This window comes from Mastomys coucha, unplaced genomic scaffold, assembly GCF_008632895.1.
Source record: "Mastomys coucha isolate ucsf_1 unplaced genomic scaffold, UCSF_Mcou_1 pScaffold22, whole genome shotgun sequence".
In the NCBI taxonomy this organism is placed as follows: Eukaryota; Metazoa; Chordata; class Mammalia; order Rodentia; family Muridae; genus Mastomys; species Mastomys coucha.
In genome coordinates, this window is record NW_022196905.1 from 246,993,458 (window position 1) to 247,011,433 (window position 17,976).

Genomic DNA, 17,976 nt, shown 5'->3' on the forward strand with positions numbered 1-17,976 from the left:
GGGTGGCGGTAGCACAGGCCAGCAGCCAGGGATCCAGAGTGAGAGGTTGCTGAGTGAAGGGGTCCTGACTTCAGAGGGAACCAAATGAACCAAGCACAGGAATAGCCCAGAGGGCCTGGCAATAGAAGGAGGAGGTGGCTTTAGGGCAGCTTTTAGCAGCATCAGGCCCCGGTGGTTCTCTGCAGTGGAGTTCGCTTTTGCATTGTTAGGTATTGACCCTCAGAGACCCCTTGTGGATTCCCTAATTGAAAATTAATACTAGATCAATGCCATGAGCAATTTGCATATTGATCATAAACAACTTTGAAGGCACCGAGTGTGCAGTGAATCAATAGGGCCCCTGAATAGGCGGTGGAGGGAGCACCTCCCAGTACAATGCACTCCGAGAAAGGTTAATGATTTGGGAAGTCCCTAACTGCTCAGCGTGGGGATCAGCCCCCACACCGCACAGCATCCACAAGAGCAATTAGGGCCAGACCTAAGCAGACACCCCTCTGGCCTCCTCTGCTCCCCATCCCTAGAGCCCAGAGGGGAGGACGGCTCGGCTGGTGTGATACAGGGGCTGGACAGGAGGGTTTTTAGCAGTTGCCTTTTTTGGACATGGACGATGTCTTGGGGTAATTTATTCTGGGAAATGCACTGTAAAAGGAAGGAGCCAAGTTAAGGCTCCAATAATTGTTCTGGCCCCTTCCCCAAACACAGTTTTGGTGAAATGAAATGGAAGGGGGAGCAGGGTGGAGCCTGGCTTTGGCAAGCCTCCTCTTCTGGCTTTTGCTCAATGAGGAAACCCACGTTAGTTTTTTCTTCAGGCGGGGACAGAGTTGGCCTGGTCTTTGTTTCCTGTTCATTCAGCTTCCACTTTCTGGCCTCCCCTCCCACCCCACCCCCAGGCATGCCTCCCTGCCTCTGCTCTGGCCCCCAGCCTCATCTTTCTGCCCTTGCTACATCCCTGGCAGGCCTGGAAGGGGCTCCCAAAGGTGGTCCCCTTTTACCTGACTCCCACTCCCATCCCCCACCCCCACCCTCCAACGCCTGGCCTGGCTCTGGTCCCTCTCCCGTTTGGCTGTCAGAGCAGCACTTTGGCTAGCCCTGGTAAGAGCCACACACAGCTCGGTGCATTTTACCAAACCTGGCTGTCTAGCCATATCCCTGAGACATGGAAGAGGAAGACCCATGCAGCCAGCCACAGAGAGGAGTGTGGGTTCACAAGGACAGGCAGCTCTTCCGTTCAGGGAGCCGAGCAGACTTACATCCACAACAGCCACTGTGAGAAAACACAGTTCCCCACCCAGCTCTGAATTTCTGTTGATTGTCCCCATTCAGGGCCTCTGTGGAGGCTCCTGTTACGTCACAGGCAGTACAGCTTTAGAGAAGGGATGCACAAAAGATATGTCACGGTGGCTGATGTATCTTCGTGCCATCACCATCCCGGCTTCCCTGCCACCATCTTGAATCCCGCTCCCATTCCTGGTGTTACCCTCTCGGCTGCCCTGGTGCATGTTTTTGGAGCCTAGTGTTCACGTGACCACTGCTGGCTTAATGGGTATCAAGACTAGTGTCTCAGTGCTACACCACAGCCAATGGCAGGGGTGGGTGGTAGTCCCCTTCCCCCATGCATTTCTTCACCTCAGAGCCAGCTTTATCATACTCGAGTGTGTTTGTGGACATATGGGTAGCCTTTCCGTGGGTAATCTTTTTGGGGGTCTCCATGTGAAGAGGATGGCAACCAAGGCCAGACGCCACGGTAGTTAGGCCCGAGGTGGTGTGTACTCACAGGAAGATGTAATGAGGAGGAGAAGGAGGAGGAGGAGGAGGAGGAGGAGGAGGAGGAGGAGGAGGAGGAGGAAGAGGAAGAGGAAGAGGAAGAGGAAGAGGAAGAGGAAGAGGATGTCTGTTCAAAGACTCTGGCCCTGCAGTGGCCAACAAAACCTGGCAGGCTTGGCCTCCAGAACCTGTGACTCTTGTCTTCAGTCACTGCTCTGGTAGCTAGCTAGCCAGCTTCCAGTATCTCTGTTTTCTGCATTGCAGGCCAGCCTCTGCAGCTCACACTTTCTAGTGTAAGGTCTGGACACACCTGCCACCCTCCCTGAGCCTCTCACATTAAGTGCTCATTGGGTTCCCTTTGTCCCTCCCCAACTAGGGTCATTTTCACTCATCTTTTCCCATGATCCTTTGCTTAGCTGTCTTACTCTCCCACCATCCTCCCTGCTACCCGCTTCCCTCCCCAGCACGGCATCCGCCCCTGTCTCGTGTCTGATCACCGCAGTATTTTCCATGCCTAGGGTAGGTGGTGCACATGAACAACCAATGGGCTGACAATAGACAGCAGAAGAGCAAGCTCCCCCCTCCCCCCGGGAAGCCCACAGTGCTGGTTATAAAAGGTAACCAACCATTAGAAACTTACACCTTGGCATTAGCCCTGTCAGTTCTCAGCCTATGACCTTCGCCAGTCACTGAGCCTCTCTCAGCCTCAGTCTCATCTGTGGGCTGGGACTGCGGATTGCATGACTTCAGCCAAGTGGGTGTTGTGTGTGGCTACCATGTCCCCCGTCAGATACAAGTATGTGTAACCTAGCTGGGCATGGGGCTGGTTCTTATGGGAGTGGCAAAGGACTGCACAGGCAGAGGAAAGGGAGCAAGAGTTTCACCATCGCTTACTGGGTCAACCCCCACGTGTCCAGCTATACTACCTGTATCCTCACTCTGCAATTAAAGCGTCTGTGACCAGGTCAAAGAAAAGGCTCCGTGGACAGGCAGGGTGGGTGGTGATCTGCAGGGGCCAGGTGAAGAGCCCATGTGGCTTGGCTTGGCTGGGTGTGGCTACAGCCCCTGCCAGCCCAGCAGACGTCCCTGTGCATGTGATTACCTCATTGTGGAACCTTTCATTGACTTGGCTGCACCATGCTGATGAACTGAGACTGGGGACAAGAGCTGGTAATTGAGGGAAATAAATTCCCATCACAGGCCTGTCTGCAGCCACGAGTAAGGACACACTGCATGGGTCTGCACAGTGTTAGGGTGGGGATGCAGGGGTTTGTGTGGGTACAAAGAGAAAGCCTCCCCCCATGCACCCCCTTCTGGCCTGCATATCCATTGGGTACAGTGGTCAGAAGAAGGATGCAGGGGTCTGTGGTCCTACCTATGTTTCCCACGTGATGCTCTGTTTCCAGGAGGAAGTCTCGTGCGTGTTTGCATACTGCCATCTTTCTGTGCACCTGCAGGGCAGGCACCTAACAAGGCCTCCCTCATGGTTCCCCACACCTGTGTTGTCTGCCATTCACTCCATCTCCCTGTACGCTCGCTCACCTTCAGCTCTGTGCCCCTTAGGTCTCCCTCTTTGAAACCACTGAAGCACTGTTGCCACCTTACTCAGTAGAAGTTCTGTTTTGAAATGAGGCAAGGGGTGAGCAGGATAGCTTTCCCAGTCATTGATCTTCCTTTAGCCAATTCGACAAGAAACTAGGCCTGGAAATACTGACCACAGGACCACAGGAACTCTTAGCAAGATCTTAAGACAAAGAATGTAGGAACAGAGGGCTAGAGAGATGGCTCAGTGGGCAAAGTGCTTGCTGTGCCCAGCACCTATGTAAAAGTCGGGGTGAAAGCAAGGCGCTGAAGCATGTGCCCCTATTCCTGGTGCCAGGGAGGCAGAGGTAGGAGCAGGAAGATCTCTGGGGCTGAAGGCAAGCTCCAATTTCAGAGAGAGGCCATGTCTTGAAAAACAAGGCAGAAAAGCTATTGAAGAAGACGCTAGACAATGACTTTGGCTTCCACATGTACACATGCAGATGTACCCTCCGCGCCGCCATGACCCACAAAGAGAGACACACAAAAGAATCGAGGGATAAGCATCATTTTCAGAAAGCTGAACCAAAAGTCCCATGAGCAGCCGCCCACGTTAACAAACTGGACCGTCTCAGTACCACGGATTTCCTAAGATGGGCAGCGTAGGTCACCAGCCAGTATCTGAGGCTGGTCATTCCGAACCAGTGGTTTAGTTTTACAGCGAAGAGATTCCCCTTCCAGTGCCGTCTGGGCCGTAAGAGACGTTTCCTGGAATGCACAGCCCATGTGCTGCCCACATAATGGCTGGGCCAGGGAGGAAGGTTGCCTCAGTTACGAAGAAGCATGGGCGGCGTGCAGGCAGAGCAGAAGAGAAAAGGAGAGCCCTCACTTGACACCTCTGACCCCAGCTGGTGGAGCTGAATGCTGGAGAGGCAGGGCTGAAATTGCAGTCACTTTAGATTATTTGGAGTGAGGAGAGGCAGGGAAAAAAGGGTCTGTTGACTACAGGAAGCTGAATTCTTCCCCCACTGAAAAGCTTATTAGTGGAAGGGGAAAAACAATTACTTGACTTTGCCAGGCTCTCTGCGGCTGAGACTCAGGCCTGTGGCAGCAACCCTGTCACCCGAAGCCTTGGACTCACCCCGGATCTAGTACCCCGGATCTAGAATGCTCCTGGGATTCACCCTTCCTGAAAAGATCAAGGAGATGTGAAAAGCAGAGGGGGTGCAAGTATTGTCCTTTGTCCTGGCTTAAAGCCTGGTAAGTTTCTGGCGTAAATGATAGCTGGGATGTCGTTTTTTACCAGTGGAACAGAGAGTGAACGGTATTTCATTTGCCTAGAAACTCACATATCTGGGGTGTTAGGGGGCCAGTCCTATTTTTGAGTGCAGGCTTTGGTTTTGTTTCTGGTGAGCTTGGTTCTGATTCTTGCCTGGTTTTTGTTTGTTTGTTTGTTTGTTTGTTTGTTTCTGAGATGGATATTGTCTAGTTGCCATGGGAGACTCCCAGTCTCCAAGTAGCTCCCTTCATGAGGAGAGCAGCCAGCCTCCTTCGTTGGTCACGTGACCCTTGCTTGACTTGAGCGCTTTCCCCTTCTCCCATTTATGGCCCTCATCCTCCTGTGGGCTCCCTTGATGGCCAGTCCATCTCTGAGCCTATCTCTTGTAGTCACTTTCTCTAAACAGAATTCCTCCTCACGTAAGCAGAGCCCTCGGGTGACCAGGTTTCTACAAGCCATCCTTTTCCTCGGCAACTTCTTATGCTCTGTGTAACACATGTGCTCTCCTTTGGACTACCCTGCTTATTTATTCTTTCTGAATTTTCTAAATGGGAAAGAAATCTCTGATTTTGCGTGCGCGCGCGCACACACACACACACACACAAAACTATGGCTATCTACATTTTACACAGAGACCTCTTCGGCCCAGCAGTTCTTCCCTGTGGTCTCTTCAACCTTCCCACTCTTTCTCAAAGGCCCGGTGGGTCCTCTCTTCTCTCAGGACAGTTCTAACTCTTCACCAAAATCCTTTAGTAGCTCTGTAAATCCATATTTATTATTAGCTATTATTAATGATTATTAACACCTTTTGGAGAGACTCTATTCTTTATTATAGCATAGACTTAGTTGGAAAGAGGTCTTATTTTATTTTACATGTGTGTGTGTGTGTGTGTGTGTGTGTGTGTGTGTGTGTGTGTACCAGTACCATGTTCATACAGTGCCCATAGAGGCCAGAAGTGGGCATTGGATCCCTGGAACTGGAGTCACAGGCAGTTGTTAGTCACCATGTGGGTGCTGGGAACTAGCCCTCGGTCAACCTGCAGCAAGTGTTTGCACCAACTGAGCCACCTCTCCAGCCCCACCCATGTTCCTAATTTTAAGATGCACTCTCCTCTAGTTTCTCCTTCGATGGCCACCATCCTCCATTCCCCATCTCTTTCCACTGAAAGGTGGTGCTGGGTATGGGGGTGGGGGTGGATAACTTCCTCGTCCGCTTTGTTGGGCACTGTCTTCCCTGATGTTGCTTGAACCCTCGGCCTTTTGATTCCCGACCTTCCTACAAGCCCATGCCTGACCATGAAGCAAAACCTTCCCTGGGTCCGCAGTCTCTTTCCCCTACTCTCTTTGTGCTAAGGGTCCATCTTCCCCTCGGAAAAAGTGGGGAGGATCCCACGTGAGATATTTCCCTGTTGCTAGAGTTCTAGAACATTTGCCAGTTTCAGCACATACATAGAAGGATCACGACACCCCAGGGTAGTGATTGAAATGAAATTCTGTGCTCCAAACTGCCTTGGATCGGTTACGCATGTGTTTAGTACTAGTCCTTTGTCACAGACCTATACTTTTCTTCCCAAGTCATCTCACATCTCATGGTCGTGTTTTGCCTTTGGGGTAGAGTAGTCAAGTCTTCCAGTGGCTTCCACTGTTGTAGCATACAGGTGTGAGCCTCCATATTGGCTGTTGTTTACTGTAGTGTTTGCCATGGTTGAGGGTCACTGCTCTTTATAGCTGTGCCATTGAGATGTAGGCTGGGGACAACAGTGGGGTCTGTTGCTTTTCAAAGATGCCAAGCCCACCCCTTAGACCCTGTAAACTCCTTAGAGGAGGAGAACCCCAGTACATGAGCTAGAATCTCAAGGTGTGATTTAAAACACAGTAGGGTGGGGAGACCAGAGAGGAGCTGCTGTGGGTAACATCTGTGTGAAAGAAGGCATGGATGTGAGTTACCATTTTGTCTTAAACCCTGGAAAATATGGTTCTGTCGCATAGGATCCAAATGGACAAAACAAGGCAAAGATTTGAGAGGCTTTTCATAGACCTGTCGGTATGCCTTTCCAAGTTCCTCTGCGGGAGGAAGAGGCAAGAATTTTCTCCCTTCAGTACAGAACTGCACAAGATGCTGTATCAATGACAATTTAGCCATCCCATCTGTTTGTCCCCACCATGAGTGCAGGAAAAGCTCTTGGGCCAGAAAACGTTTGGCTTGTCCCCTGCATCTCAGTGTCCCGCCTTACTTTAGCTTTCTCAGGAACTGGCGATGGAAACATGTTGCTCCCATGACCTGTCTGTGTGAGACTAGAGACCTGATAGTTTGGGAAACTGGCCTAGGTTTTGACTTTACACGTAGCCATGTGTCTTCAAATGTCAGGCTTGGCTGTAAGACTTCTTCCTAGAGATGGCTCCTTTGCTTTGGAGAGCAGACAGCGTGTTGTGGTATTTTAAGATGCTCTACGCATGTCTCTACATGCAGGAGTCTCTTCTAGGATCTGTATGTGTATCTGGCATTCTATCATGACCTTGCAAGCCCACTGACCTCCTTTGAACACACTTGGGTCTGCCCAAGGGAGGGCAGCAAGTTTAGCCAGTGTTTCTCTGGGTGAAGTGGCACTGAAGTTGGCCCAACTTCTGCTCCGTCAGATTTGGTTTGGCAAGAGTAAGCCTTTGTTTGTGCTTTGTTTTTATGAATCAGCTTGTTTTTACCAGCTGTGCATATAAGTGGCTTATGAACCAGCAGAAGCAGCTCATTCATTGACAGTCACAGTGTGTTTCTCTGCCCTGCCATCCACTGGTAGAAGTAAAAGAGTATTTCTGTCTGAGTTTTGTGCTTCTCTGGGGTAAGGCTGCTTTCTGAATGGTCGTCCTCCTCAAAGGAGATGGTCTTCAGCCACGCTGGGAATCCAGGTCTGCCACCTATGTGACACAAGGCAGGGTTCTGTTTTTCTCCATTTGTACAGTCTGTTTCAAAGGCCAGAAACAAAAACGGTTACCTGCTTCTTCCTTACTTTGCCTTTTTCAAAAATACCTTAAAAAAAAAAAAATCCATAGCTCACTTTGGCGCTGGCAAGCCTTGCCTTCCCCAGTCTTGTAAACACCTGGGGTCTGCCGCCCTCCCTTCCAGTGTCCCGGTTCCTGTATGCACTGCATCCATCACCTTGGCTGTTCCCGTCAGGAGAGCCATCCCTCAAGGTTCTTGCATTTGCCCATTAGGTTCTAATCACCTCTCTTTAGTACCATTTCTGGTACATCCTGTTCATTTCCCACACACCTTCATTTGTACATAGATGCCCAAGTCAGCTCACAGCCCTCCCTGCCCCCGCGCCTTTTCGCATTAAGCATAAGATCTCCAGTAAGTCAGTTTTGACTCTGAAGGGCACAGCAGTCTTCTATAATGGAAAACACTGGGTGTGGGGTCTCTCTCTCTCTCTCTCTCTCTCTCTCTCTCTCTCTCTCTCTCTCTCTGTATGTGTGTGCGTGTGTGCATGTGAGAGAGAGAGAATGTGTGTGTGTGCGCGCTTGTGTGTGTGTATGCACGCACGCTTGCTTTAATTTACTCTATCATTCATGTGTGTTTATCTATCTTGTCTTCTCCCCTTCAACTATGGAGGCTTGGCAGTGTTTATTTGAAGCAGGGTGTTATTGAAAGACAGATGCTGTAGGGACTGCTTGGGCCTCACACCTGGAATGTTAAAAAGCTCTCAGGCAGATCTTTTCTGTTGAAAAATGTCCCTTTCTTCAGTTGGGGGTGGGGGTGGGGAGGGGACAGGCAGGAAAGAACTGGCACCTATACAAGAAGCTTCCATCTGCAGCCCTCGTGTGGTCATGTACCCCTGATTCTGACAGCTCCCTTCGCCCTCCCCCAGCCCCTCCATCTTAGATGATGAGTTCAAGTCTGTGAAATGATTTGGTCTCCTGGGTGAATGTGTGAAGTCCTTTTCTCCCCTCTATCCAGAGCCTCCCTCTCTCTCAGCTCCGGAGACCTCACAATTGGCATGCCCTGCAGACTTGCAACCCCTGCCTCCACCCCAAGTAACATCCTGAGTTGGAATCAGTATTTTTCTCCCAACGACAACATCATTTTTTAGCTGGCTGGATACGGGGCACCTTGCTTGGTATCCAGGGCCTTGTGTTTTGCATGCCTCTGTTTTCCAGAATATTCTAGTTTGGTGTGAGGTCAAACTGGGCAAAATGCTGTTTAAAAGAAGGGAGAAAGAGAAAGGTATGTGTCAGGATGTATTTGTTAGATCATGTTTTAAATGAAGTACAATTGAAGGTAAGGGTTTGGGGTTTTTTTGTTTTTTTGTTTTTGTTTTTGTTTTGTTTTGTTTTGTTTTGTTTTTGTCCAAAGAAAGGGAAAAAACCTACAAATCCACTGAGCTCCCAGAGAGCTTGCCTCCTTTGTCGAGGCACTGACATTGAAGTGTAATTTTTCATGGTTATTTGGACTGGAAAATGGGGGTGGGGGGGCAGAAAGGGAGAGATGGGTCTGCGATTATTTCCCATAAATGACAACACAATCACATCACGCTCCGCTACAAAACATGCTCGGGGAATTTGCCTTTTTTTTTTTTTTTTTTTTTTTTTTAACATTTCACGTGTGAAAGTAGCAGCAGCAGCAGCCAGAGAGCTCTGTAGAAAGCCCAGGGATGCTAATCTCTGCTGAACTCAGTTTCCTCCAGAGCTCTGGGCCCTGGCTGCGCCCCTTACTTAGCATGCCTTCGGAGAGTGTTTCCAGAGCTGGGTTTGTATTTTACAAACTGGAACTCGCACCTCTCAGTCATTCTGTTTTATTTCATTTGAAACCTTCCCGTGAATAGCCACCAGGCGAGTCCGTAACACATCCGTTCCGTTGTGCTTTGTCCCCGCACGGCTGCTTTTATCCTTTCTGGGATTCTGCAGGGGGCAGCCCAGGTGCTTCTGCTGAGCACACAGATAAATGGGACCTGGTGCAGTGCGGGCTTTAGGCGTTTCCTCCCTTTTTCTCCTCTCTTGACCCCCACCCACCCCCTTAATTCTAGTGTGGTTTTGACAAACTGTTCAAATGACCAAGTGGCCTTGCCTGGGAGAGGAAAATGGCAGCGAGCGTCCCGGCCACACAATGGTAGCATTCTTAGCTCCGTTCAGTGTTGCTCCCGCAGGGGGGACAGCTCGGAGAAGGGACTTTTCTCTGCAAGGCCGAGGGCTCCAGACCCACAAAGCCTCTGTCTGTCCAGTCTGAAGTGAAGTCCAAATGAAGGCGAAGAGTCGAGGAGCCTCTCCCCAAGCTGCTTTCTGGCTGCACGATCCCCATTTTTCTTGCTTCTGTAAACATCGGCAGGATCTTAAGATATACAAAAGCATAAATGGTCTCTACCCCCCAATTAGTCATTTTTAATAGTACCCAGAGTTACCTTCCCAGCCTCGATTCTCCCAGCCTGGGGCCAAAGGCAGGTCAGTGGGATGGAGGTAAGAAAAGAGATCAGGGCGGTGCTGAGAAGGCTAGGCTTCCTCCCTGTCCACCTTCCACAGAGGTTTTCTGAGAGGCCCCTGGTTGGATGGTAGCTCTGTACTATCAAAGACCTTAAAAAAGACCTTTAAAGTGCCACCCGGAAATCCAGGTGTAGCCGCCAGGTGTTTTGGCTGAACTGAGCACCTCCTTGAGCAGAGAAACCCTCAGCCAAAGGTCACTTCCAAGACCCACATGAGAAGCAGCCACTCACCGGAGAGTGGGCACACATCTTATCCCATTGTGACCTCCCTGGCCCTTTCCCGACCTTCTGACTTCTTCCAGTGGGCTGGAAAGTGTGGGGTGACGCCATCTCTGAGAAGGTGGGTTTTGTATAAACTATCTGTCATGAGTCTGACCGATTCCTTTTTCCTTCCCCTTTTCCCAACCACCAAGGTGAGAAATTGGCCTGTGGGCATACTCGCATTGATGATCCTCCTGGCTGGTAGAGGGCAGTCCTTGGCAAACCTAACAGAGCTTAACACACACACACTCCGCTCCATGGTGCTATTTTCCTCCATGGATCTATAAGAAGTATAAAATGGAACAGACACAGTTGTTTGGCAGCTTTAAAAATAAAAATTCCAGGTAACCACTATCAGGTAGATGTGTAAATGCCCTTGTTCTTTTCGAGTGGGCGAGGATGCATCCACCCGCACCGTGAGTAGCTGAGGACGGGAGATGTTAAGATTGCCAATTTGTATCTGTGGTGGGCAAGCCACCTGACCTCAGGGAGCATTCTTGGAGCTGAGGAAGTCTTACCCAGAATCCCTAATTGTTCTAAGTTGCCTCTCAGGGTAGCTTCCAGCTGGATTGTCTTGGATGGAAGGGAGTGTAACTGGAGTGTAACAGTCAAGAGGCCATATTTGAGAATGTTGTTAGGTGGCTTCACGCAGGATCAGGGTGTGACTCTGTCATACAGACAAGGCAGCCCAGGCGTCTCGGAGAGTCACTTATTGGTAATGTCTTTGGTCACCTCTCAGAGAAGGTGCCTAAATGTGCTGGAGAGGGTAGGGTGGAGGGGAGAATGAACTGCCCTTACAGTTGTAGCTGCTGTATCATCACCATTAGTTTGGAGGGAGAAGCCAAGGACCAGAAGGAACAAGCCAGGAACGGAACAGCTGTGTGTCTGTCTGCACCATGCATCACAGTCCGTTACAAGTTTCTGTTAGGTCAGAATTTTAACCCTGGTTGTTTTTTTTTTTTTTTTTTTTTTTTTTTTTTTTTTTTTTTTAATTTGAAGCAAGTGGTCTGATCTAGACTTTTTAGTAAGTCATCTTTCATGCCGTGGGATTTGACCTCTTTTGCAACATAAAGCATGCACACTCTGCATGTCTGTCTGTCCCAATAGAGGTTTCCCCTTGAGAAGAAAATGCCAAGAGCCTTGGATACACTAGGCTATTTTCCTCACCTTGCCGGCCTGCCAACCGAGCCTGAAAGAACAGAAGTGATTGGCTGGATGCGTATAGCACGTGAGTCCTGGAGTCCAGGGCCTCCACCGGAGGACCAGGATGAGGGAGAGAGGACAAAGCATAGCCTCCTGCTACCCTCCACAGAGATGCCAGCCACCCTCCGTGGCACTCCTGCTGGTCAGAGTGTGTGAGGTGCCTCCCCCTTGCCCGGTCGGTCTTTCCTTGGGTTAATTAGGTTGCTAACTGGAGAAAGACAGAGCTTTAACCCTGCCTTCAAAGTAAGCAGGTTGGTTATTTTGTTTTTCAAAGAAGAGGTCCCGAGTACAATTAAAACTTGTTTCTGGTAAACCTCATTCCAGGAAGGATGGGCTTTTAACAAAGGCTTCTGACAGCTGCAGGCTATTTCATTTTTTTTTATGCCGAATGAAAAATCAATACATTTTTCTGGGTTATACATATTCAGAACAGGCCTGATATTTCCATTATAATGGAAAGCGGGCGTCTGCACACCTCGCCCGCCTGTCAGAGCTGCACCATCACATTTTCTAAGCCACTGCTAAATATTTCAAACCTGATTTGATTGTGGTTCATGACAGCTAATGTTTCTCAGCTCTTGAGCCTGCCGACAGGCAAACGCACTCTATCCCCCTCTGCCGCCCCCCCCCCCCCCCCCCCCCCCCCGGCCCCCATAAAAGGGAATGAACAATTTCATTCTTCGGGGATCACAGATTGGTGTGTTATTTAAGTAACACATTCGTGTGAGAGCCTTGGGTACAGACACCCCGATTCTTAGGAGAATTTCCAAATTTCTATCATATCGAGGCACGGTGGGGGCTTTGTCAGGTTTGAATTAATCTACATTATCCTGTTAAGAGTTAGGAACAGAGGGATTAGTCTTAATCATTGATTGACTCCCCTTTCCTTCAAGCCTGTGAGCGATTTGTAAAATACCCCCAATGGACACATCACTCGACCCATTATTGGGGGGGGCAGTGATAGTACTTTTCTTTTAACTGGGACGCTTTTGTGGGTGACATATTTAGGGAGCTGATTGCTGACTTTGTAATGATGGTGTTTTCTGGGTTTGGCTTCTGCCTTCTTCCTCCCTCCACACACCAAATTCCAGGATGCTCATGAAACTTATACAAATCCCCACGGGGCTGCCAGCTGACAGACTTGCCTCCCTTGGGAGAAGTCACAGGCTAGGGGACTCCTGTCACCTTGATCAAGAGGGAGGAGAGAGCAGCCTGCATCTGTGGGGAGCAGAGCTATGTGGGTGGAGCGGTTTTCTGTTTCCTAGGTCTGTGGTGCTTATGTCCTCAACCCCCTAGACTGCTTCTTTTGGGGTCACCCACGGGCTCTGCCCTTCACCTCACCAGGCTGGGATGGCCCAGCAGTGGGGTAAGGAGGTTTCTACAGCTCTGTCCTAAGCCATCCTTTACTTGGCAGTGGAAGGCAGATGGTAGACGATCTGGAGATCTGGAGGAGCTGTTTTTCATGATTTCCTCGTATCTCTGGGCTGTAGGAGAGTTCCCATTGCTCAGGCTTGGAGCCAGTTTTCATCCCCAGTGAAGCTTTGACTCAGGTTAAAAATAAAAACCAAACCAAAAAAAAAAACCCAAAAAACAAAAAAAACATAAAGTTTCCCCTTCTCAGTTTGGCATGAAAACTCGTAAGATTAAGAGGAGTTACCCTAACTTGAAGGTCAGGGTGGCCACGACCTTCAAGGTGGGTCCCTGCAGGGTTTTAGAGGCCTGTCCTCTGCTATCTTTTCCAAACCTAGAATGGTATGGGTTGCACTCGGCCTGCTACCCCGTGCTCCGGTTAGGATGTGAAGTTATCATTTCTTGAATGCTCCGAGGGAAAGCCGGCTGTGGTCTGTCTGCCCGAGCTTTGAGAGTGTCCTGGTGGCCACTGTGAAGTGTTGGCTGGAGGGAGAGCAACCTGTTCCCCTAAGCAAAGGATAGAATTTTCCAGATAAAACCCACAGCCAACCCACGACTTCGGTTGTTCACACCATCTGTCGTAGTTGACATTACAGAAAGCAAAACAGAAACTTGGCTCCTGGGGTGACCCCAGCCAGTTGCCGCTACACGGGGCCAGAATGTGTAATCCTCCGTGATCTGTGGTGAGGAAAGCTACCTCTCCATCCCGTGCTCTGTCAGCGTGCGAGTAGCCAACAGACAGCCTCCAGGAGGCCTGGGACTAGCAAGCAGCCCCCAGCTCAGTGGCCAGGCTCTGGCTTGGAGCCAGATGCTGTGGCACCCTTCGCCACCATGCATGTGAAGGTCCAGGACACCAACACTTCCCGGTGGGTGCCCAAGCCTGGCCTTTGGTGAGAAAGCTTGCGTGACATTTCTGGGACCAGTAAAGACGCACCCTGTCTGCAAAGCCTCACAAGCCCGGCTGTCCAGACAGGTTTGCAGTCTGCATCCCTCTTTTTTTTTTTCCTTCAATCATTTCTCTACCTTTATTGGTATTCAGCTCTCACGGTTTTCCGGTTACTGTCAGCCTGGGCTTTCATCCATTTTAAAGAGCCTTTACCCCCTCTCGCTGTTGATGATGATGGTTTAAAGACAGATGGTGTAACTGCTTATGAATGTTCTATTTTATTTCCCCCGGACTAGACCATTCTCTCCGAGATGTATATTGTTTCCACATGCTCAGGTTTCCGCAGCCCAGACTTGCCTGCCTCCTAGCCAGCTGCCCTCCAGGCCTTGCCATGCAGATGGCGACACCTGTAGGTCACAGGTGGAACTGCAGGGACTCTTCTATTTGGCTAAATGAGAGTGAGACCCTGTTTTGTTTTTTGGTTTGTTTGTTTGTTGTTGTTTAAAAAAGAAATAGGAATGAGGTCACTGATTCTCTGTAAAGGGAGCTGGCTTGTGTAGACATTCCTTAATTCTTCTTCTTTGAGCTCATATATAGCATTCTCTTAGTTTATATGTCACAGATGATAAAGCAAAGCCTAGAAACTCAAGAAGAATGGGTTTATACATCTTGAAGAAAAATCAAAATTAGTAATAATAATAATAATTTCCTGAAGTAAAGTAACCCCTTTTAACTTGTGCTCCCCACCACCACCTTCTTGAAACGTGTTGGCCGTTGTTTTCTGTTTGCATGGATCAAGGAAGCAAGACAAGGCTCAGGCAGGCCCAGAGTGAGGGTTCTGGGAAGAGCTGCACATCTCCTTCCTCAAGTATTCCTGCATCCGTAATCTGCCCACACTTCTCCATCTCTGCCACCTAAATGGAATTGCTTGGAAAGCTTTAAGCCCCAGGTGTCAGTCCCAGCTCCCAGCTCGGAACTCTGCTGTAGCAGCTGCGGCTGCCAGCCTTGACTATGGTGGCCTGGTGGGCATTTGCCTCCTGTACGGAGAGATACCCTGGTGCACTTTGTAGGGAGCTGTCTTCTGTAAGAGCCAAACCATTTCCATCTAAGGTGGTCATGAGGGTGTGTATGCCAGAGAGATGTGCCCATTGAGCCATCTCTCCGCCCAATCCCCCTTAGGTACTTTATCAATACTGCGCATGATTTAGGCATGGAGCATATTTAAGATGCCCAGCTAGTGTGTATATACCCAATTTAATACTGGTTAGCTTACCGCTGGCATTGCCATTAAAGATGAATTTTTATAACCATCTTATCAAAAGCCTAAGACACGCAGACCACCTCATCCCCCCTGGACATAAGATGGCACATGCATCTTTTGGTACAACTGACTCGTTTTTCTCATGATTAAGCCTTTTTCCCCCTCTCCAAGGCCATGAATGCTGTTGATACTGAGCTGTATAGCTAATGAATGTCAAGCCATGAGTGCCTGGTTTTTGTCTGTTCAAACTAAGGGTAAGATCAGGAGACTCAGAGTAAACTTTGTGGTGCAGTGAGCCAAAAAAGACACACTGGAAAACAAGAGGGGAGAGAGAGAGAGAGAGAGAGAGAGAGAGAGAGAGAGAGAGAGAGAGAGAGAGAACGAGCCCTGAGGTCAGGTTGAGCAAGCAGTGCCCAAGGGATTGCCTCTGGGGATCTGCTGTTGGGAAGTCAGAGAGACCATTCATTCTTCAACCTTGGAGTTCATTTTCCTAACCATTGATACCCTGCCATCTTTCTAGAAGAATTAGGAAAACACAAATCTAGAATGATCCGTTCTGGGTCTTGAGTGTGTTGGAAGCCCCTACAGGTCAACTCCCTGTGTCGGATTTGATTTCTGTGGGTTAGAATTTCCAGGCTCTTTTGATGGAAGTTCAGAGGTCATAACACCTGAATTCTTTTAAAGGTAGGGCTGAGGCCAGCCTGTGCCACGGTGTAAGACCTTTGTTCCCAAAACAAACAAAAATGTGGGCTTGCAGTTAGAGATTCCTATGGTGGTGTTGGCTAGAACCCCAGTCCAGGGTTTCCCAGTCTCGGCTGAGTCTGGTCTGGGCTTCCTGTGCCGGGTGTGGGAGTGTGTGTGCTTCTGAACCAGGAGAGATGTCCTTCAGAGTTTCCTCATCACGTCAAGTGATTCCCACCTTGGTTCCTTCACTTTATTCTTTAAAAAGTTAGTATTCCGTGTGTATAGTGTAACCACTTGGGCCCCTGTGCCACACACAACCCATGGAGGTTAAGGAATAAATTTTGGTGGTTGGTTCTCTCCTCCTATTTTTATTGGGAGTCATCCATCAGGTTGGCAGAGTTTCTCATGGAGTCATCCTGCAGGCCCCTGTTCTTCCTTGGAACTCGCTCTTATTAAATGTGTGCTTTGGTTAATGATCCAGCTGGCCAGAGGAACAGAGAGAACAATCCCCACCCCAAGACCCTAAGAGTCCTTCTTCCTCCTCACCTCGGAGAGACAGCATTTGGCTTAGTCGTTGGCCTACTTTCGGACGTGGCAGTTCCGTTGTACATTCTCACCCCTCTGCCTCTCCCGTTTGGCTTCTAGAACTCCCTACACCCACAAACCATATCACTGACGTTCTGTGACTCTTGAGGATGTTAAGTGGCTCCAAGAATACCTGCCATCATGTGGCACCTGCACAAACACTGCCAGGCCAATGGGGTCTCGGTGACTGGGTCTGATGTAGTCTCCAGCCAGGGATGAGTGACGGCCTCCCTCAGGGAGAGCTCAGGCGGAGGCCCTCAGAACCTATCTGGAAATACCTGACAGTTACATATGTAGCACCCACTCGAAGCCCCACAGCAGTTGTCCCTGGACTGAAGTACATCCTTAGCTCGGCCAGCCTTACTGGGCCACTAGGAAGCCGAGGACCGTCACTGACGTCTGTGTTTTGTGGTTGGTGATTCTTGGGCACGGGGACTAGGAGTCCTTCATCACCTACCCAGCTCCCGTCCTTCACATCTTTGCTTTTCCCCATATTTCAGAAGAACCCGTTGAAGATGCCGAAGGACCCGGTGAAGTATCTACGGACCCAGAGGAGCTGGCCAAAGACCAGGGGAGCGGCGGCGAGGAAGGGCAGAGCAAGCGGGCAGGTAGTGTACATGGGCATCCTCACCCCCTAGAACTTCTCCCTGGAAGAAATGAGACTGGCATCAGGGAGCAGACCACTCTCCATCTTGCCCAAAAGTGTACAGGCTCTGAGCTTACCATGGAGAGAGTTTTGTTGTTCTATGTTTGTTTGCCCATTTTTTGTTTGGTTGGTTCTGGTTTGTTTTTGTCTTGCTGTGTTCTTTTGAGACAGGGTCTCACCATATATCCCTGGCTGGCCTGAAACTTGCTGTATAGACCAGGCTAATCTTGAACTCACAGATATCCATCTGCCTCTGCTTCTGCCAGCGTTAGAGGCGAGAATCATCAAACCCCACTTTTCTTTCTCTTTCTCGAATTATTATTTTTTTTTTTTAAGCACCCTTTTCATTGAGCACTAGGTGTCTGCAGTTTCCAAGTAGTGTTTCTTGGGCAGCTGCTCAACATGGATGGCTTGTACTCACTCCTCTTCCTGCTGGAGGCCTGGTAAAGACATTTGTCAGACAGACCTTGGCTGAGGTCACCCCTGATTCTCAGCGTCAGGGTTACCAGAGGCCGTGAAGGGTGGTCATTGTTCTACATCTGAGGACCTGAGTGGGGCCTGGGTACTCTTCCCAGCATACTCCTCTCCCAAGGTAGCATCCACAGGGGGACAACAGTGTAGACGGGCAGGGGGGCATTTTAGCAAAAGCAGAACAAATTGAAGGAGCCAGGACAGGAAGTGCTATTTCGGGAGAAGCCAGTGCCAAGAGAGGAGAACAGCCATTTCTCAAGATGACAGGATCTCTGTGCTGAGGGAAGAGGAGCTGAGACAGAGAAAAGCGCAGGGTTTGGAGGAGGAGCTGAGTCATTTCTGAAAGGATTTACTGGGCAGATAAGTCTCACAGACACCACCGCCACGCTAACAGGAAGTGCTGTGACAAGCAACAAAAAGTATTCTGTTTGGCCAACCTGATTCTTAGCACGGTACTCAGTATTATAATTCTGTGACTTCTTTCTCTCTCCCGTTCTTTCTTTCCTTCTATCTCTCTCTCTCTCTCTCTCTCTCTCTCTC

General features: G+C 49.5%; 1 protein-coding gene across 5 annotated transcripts in view; it reads left to right on the forward strand.

Annotated features, from left to right (window-relative positions):
• Positions 1-17,976, forward strand: part of Zfhx3 (zinc finger homeobox 3) — a 287,724-nt gene that overhangs the window by 225,069 nt on the left and 44,679 nt on the right. For all 5 annotated transcript variants that reach the window (XM_031341363.1, XM_031341364.1, XM_031341361.1 and 2 more), the window contains one exon: positions 16,820-16,927. In XM_031341363.1, coding sequence (XP_031197223.1) covers positions 16,820-16,927 — 108 coding nt within the window. The remainder of the gene's footprint in view (positions 1-16,819; positions 16,928-17,976) is intronic.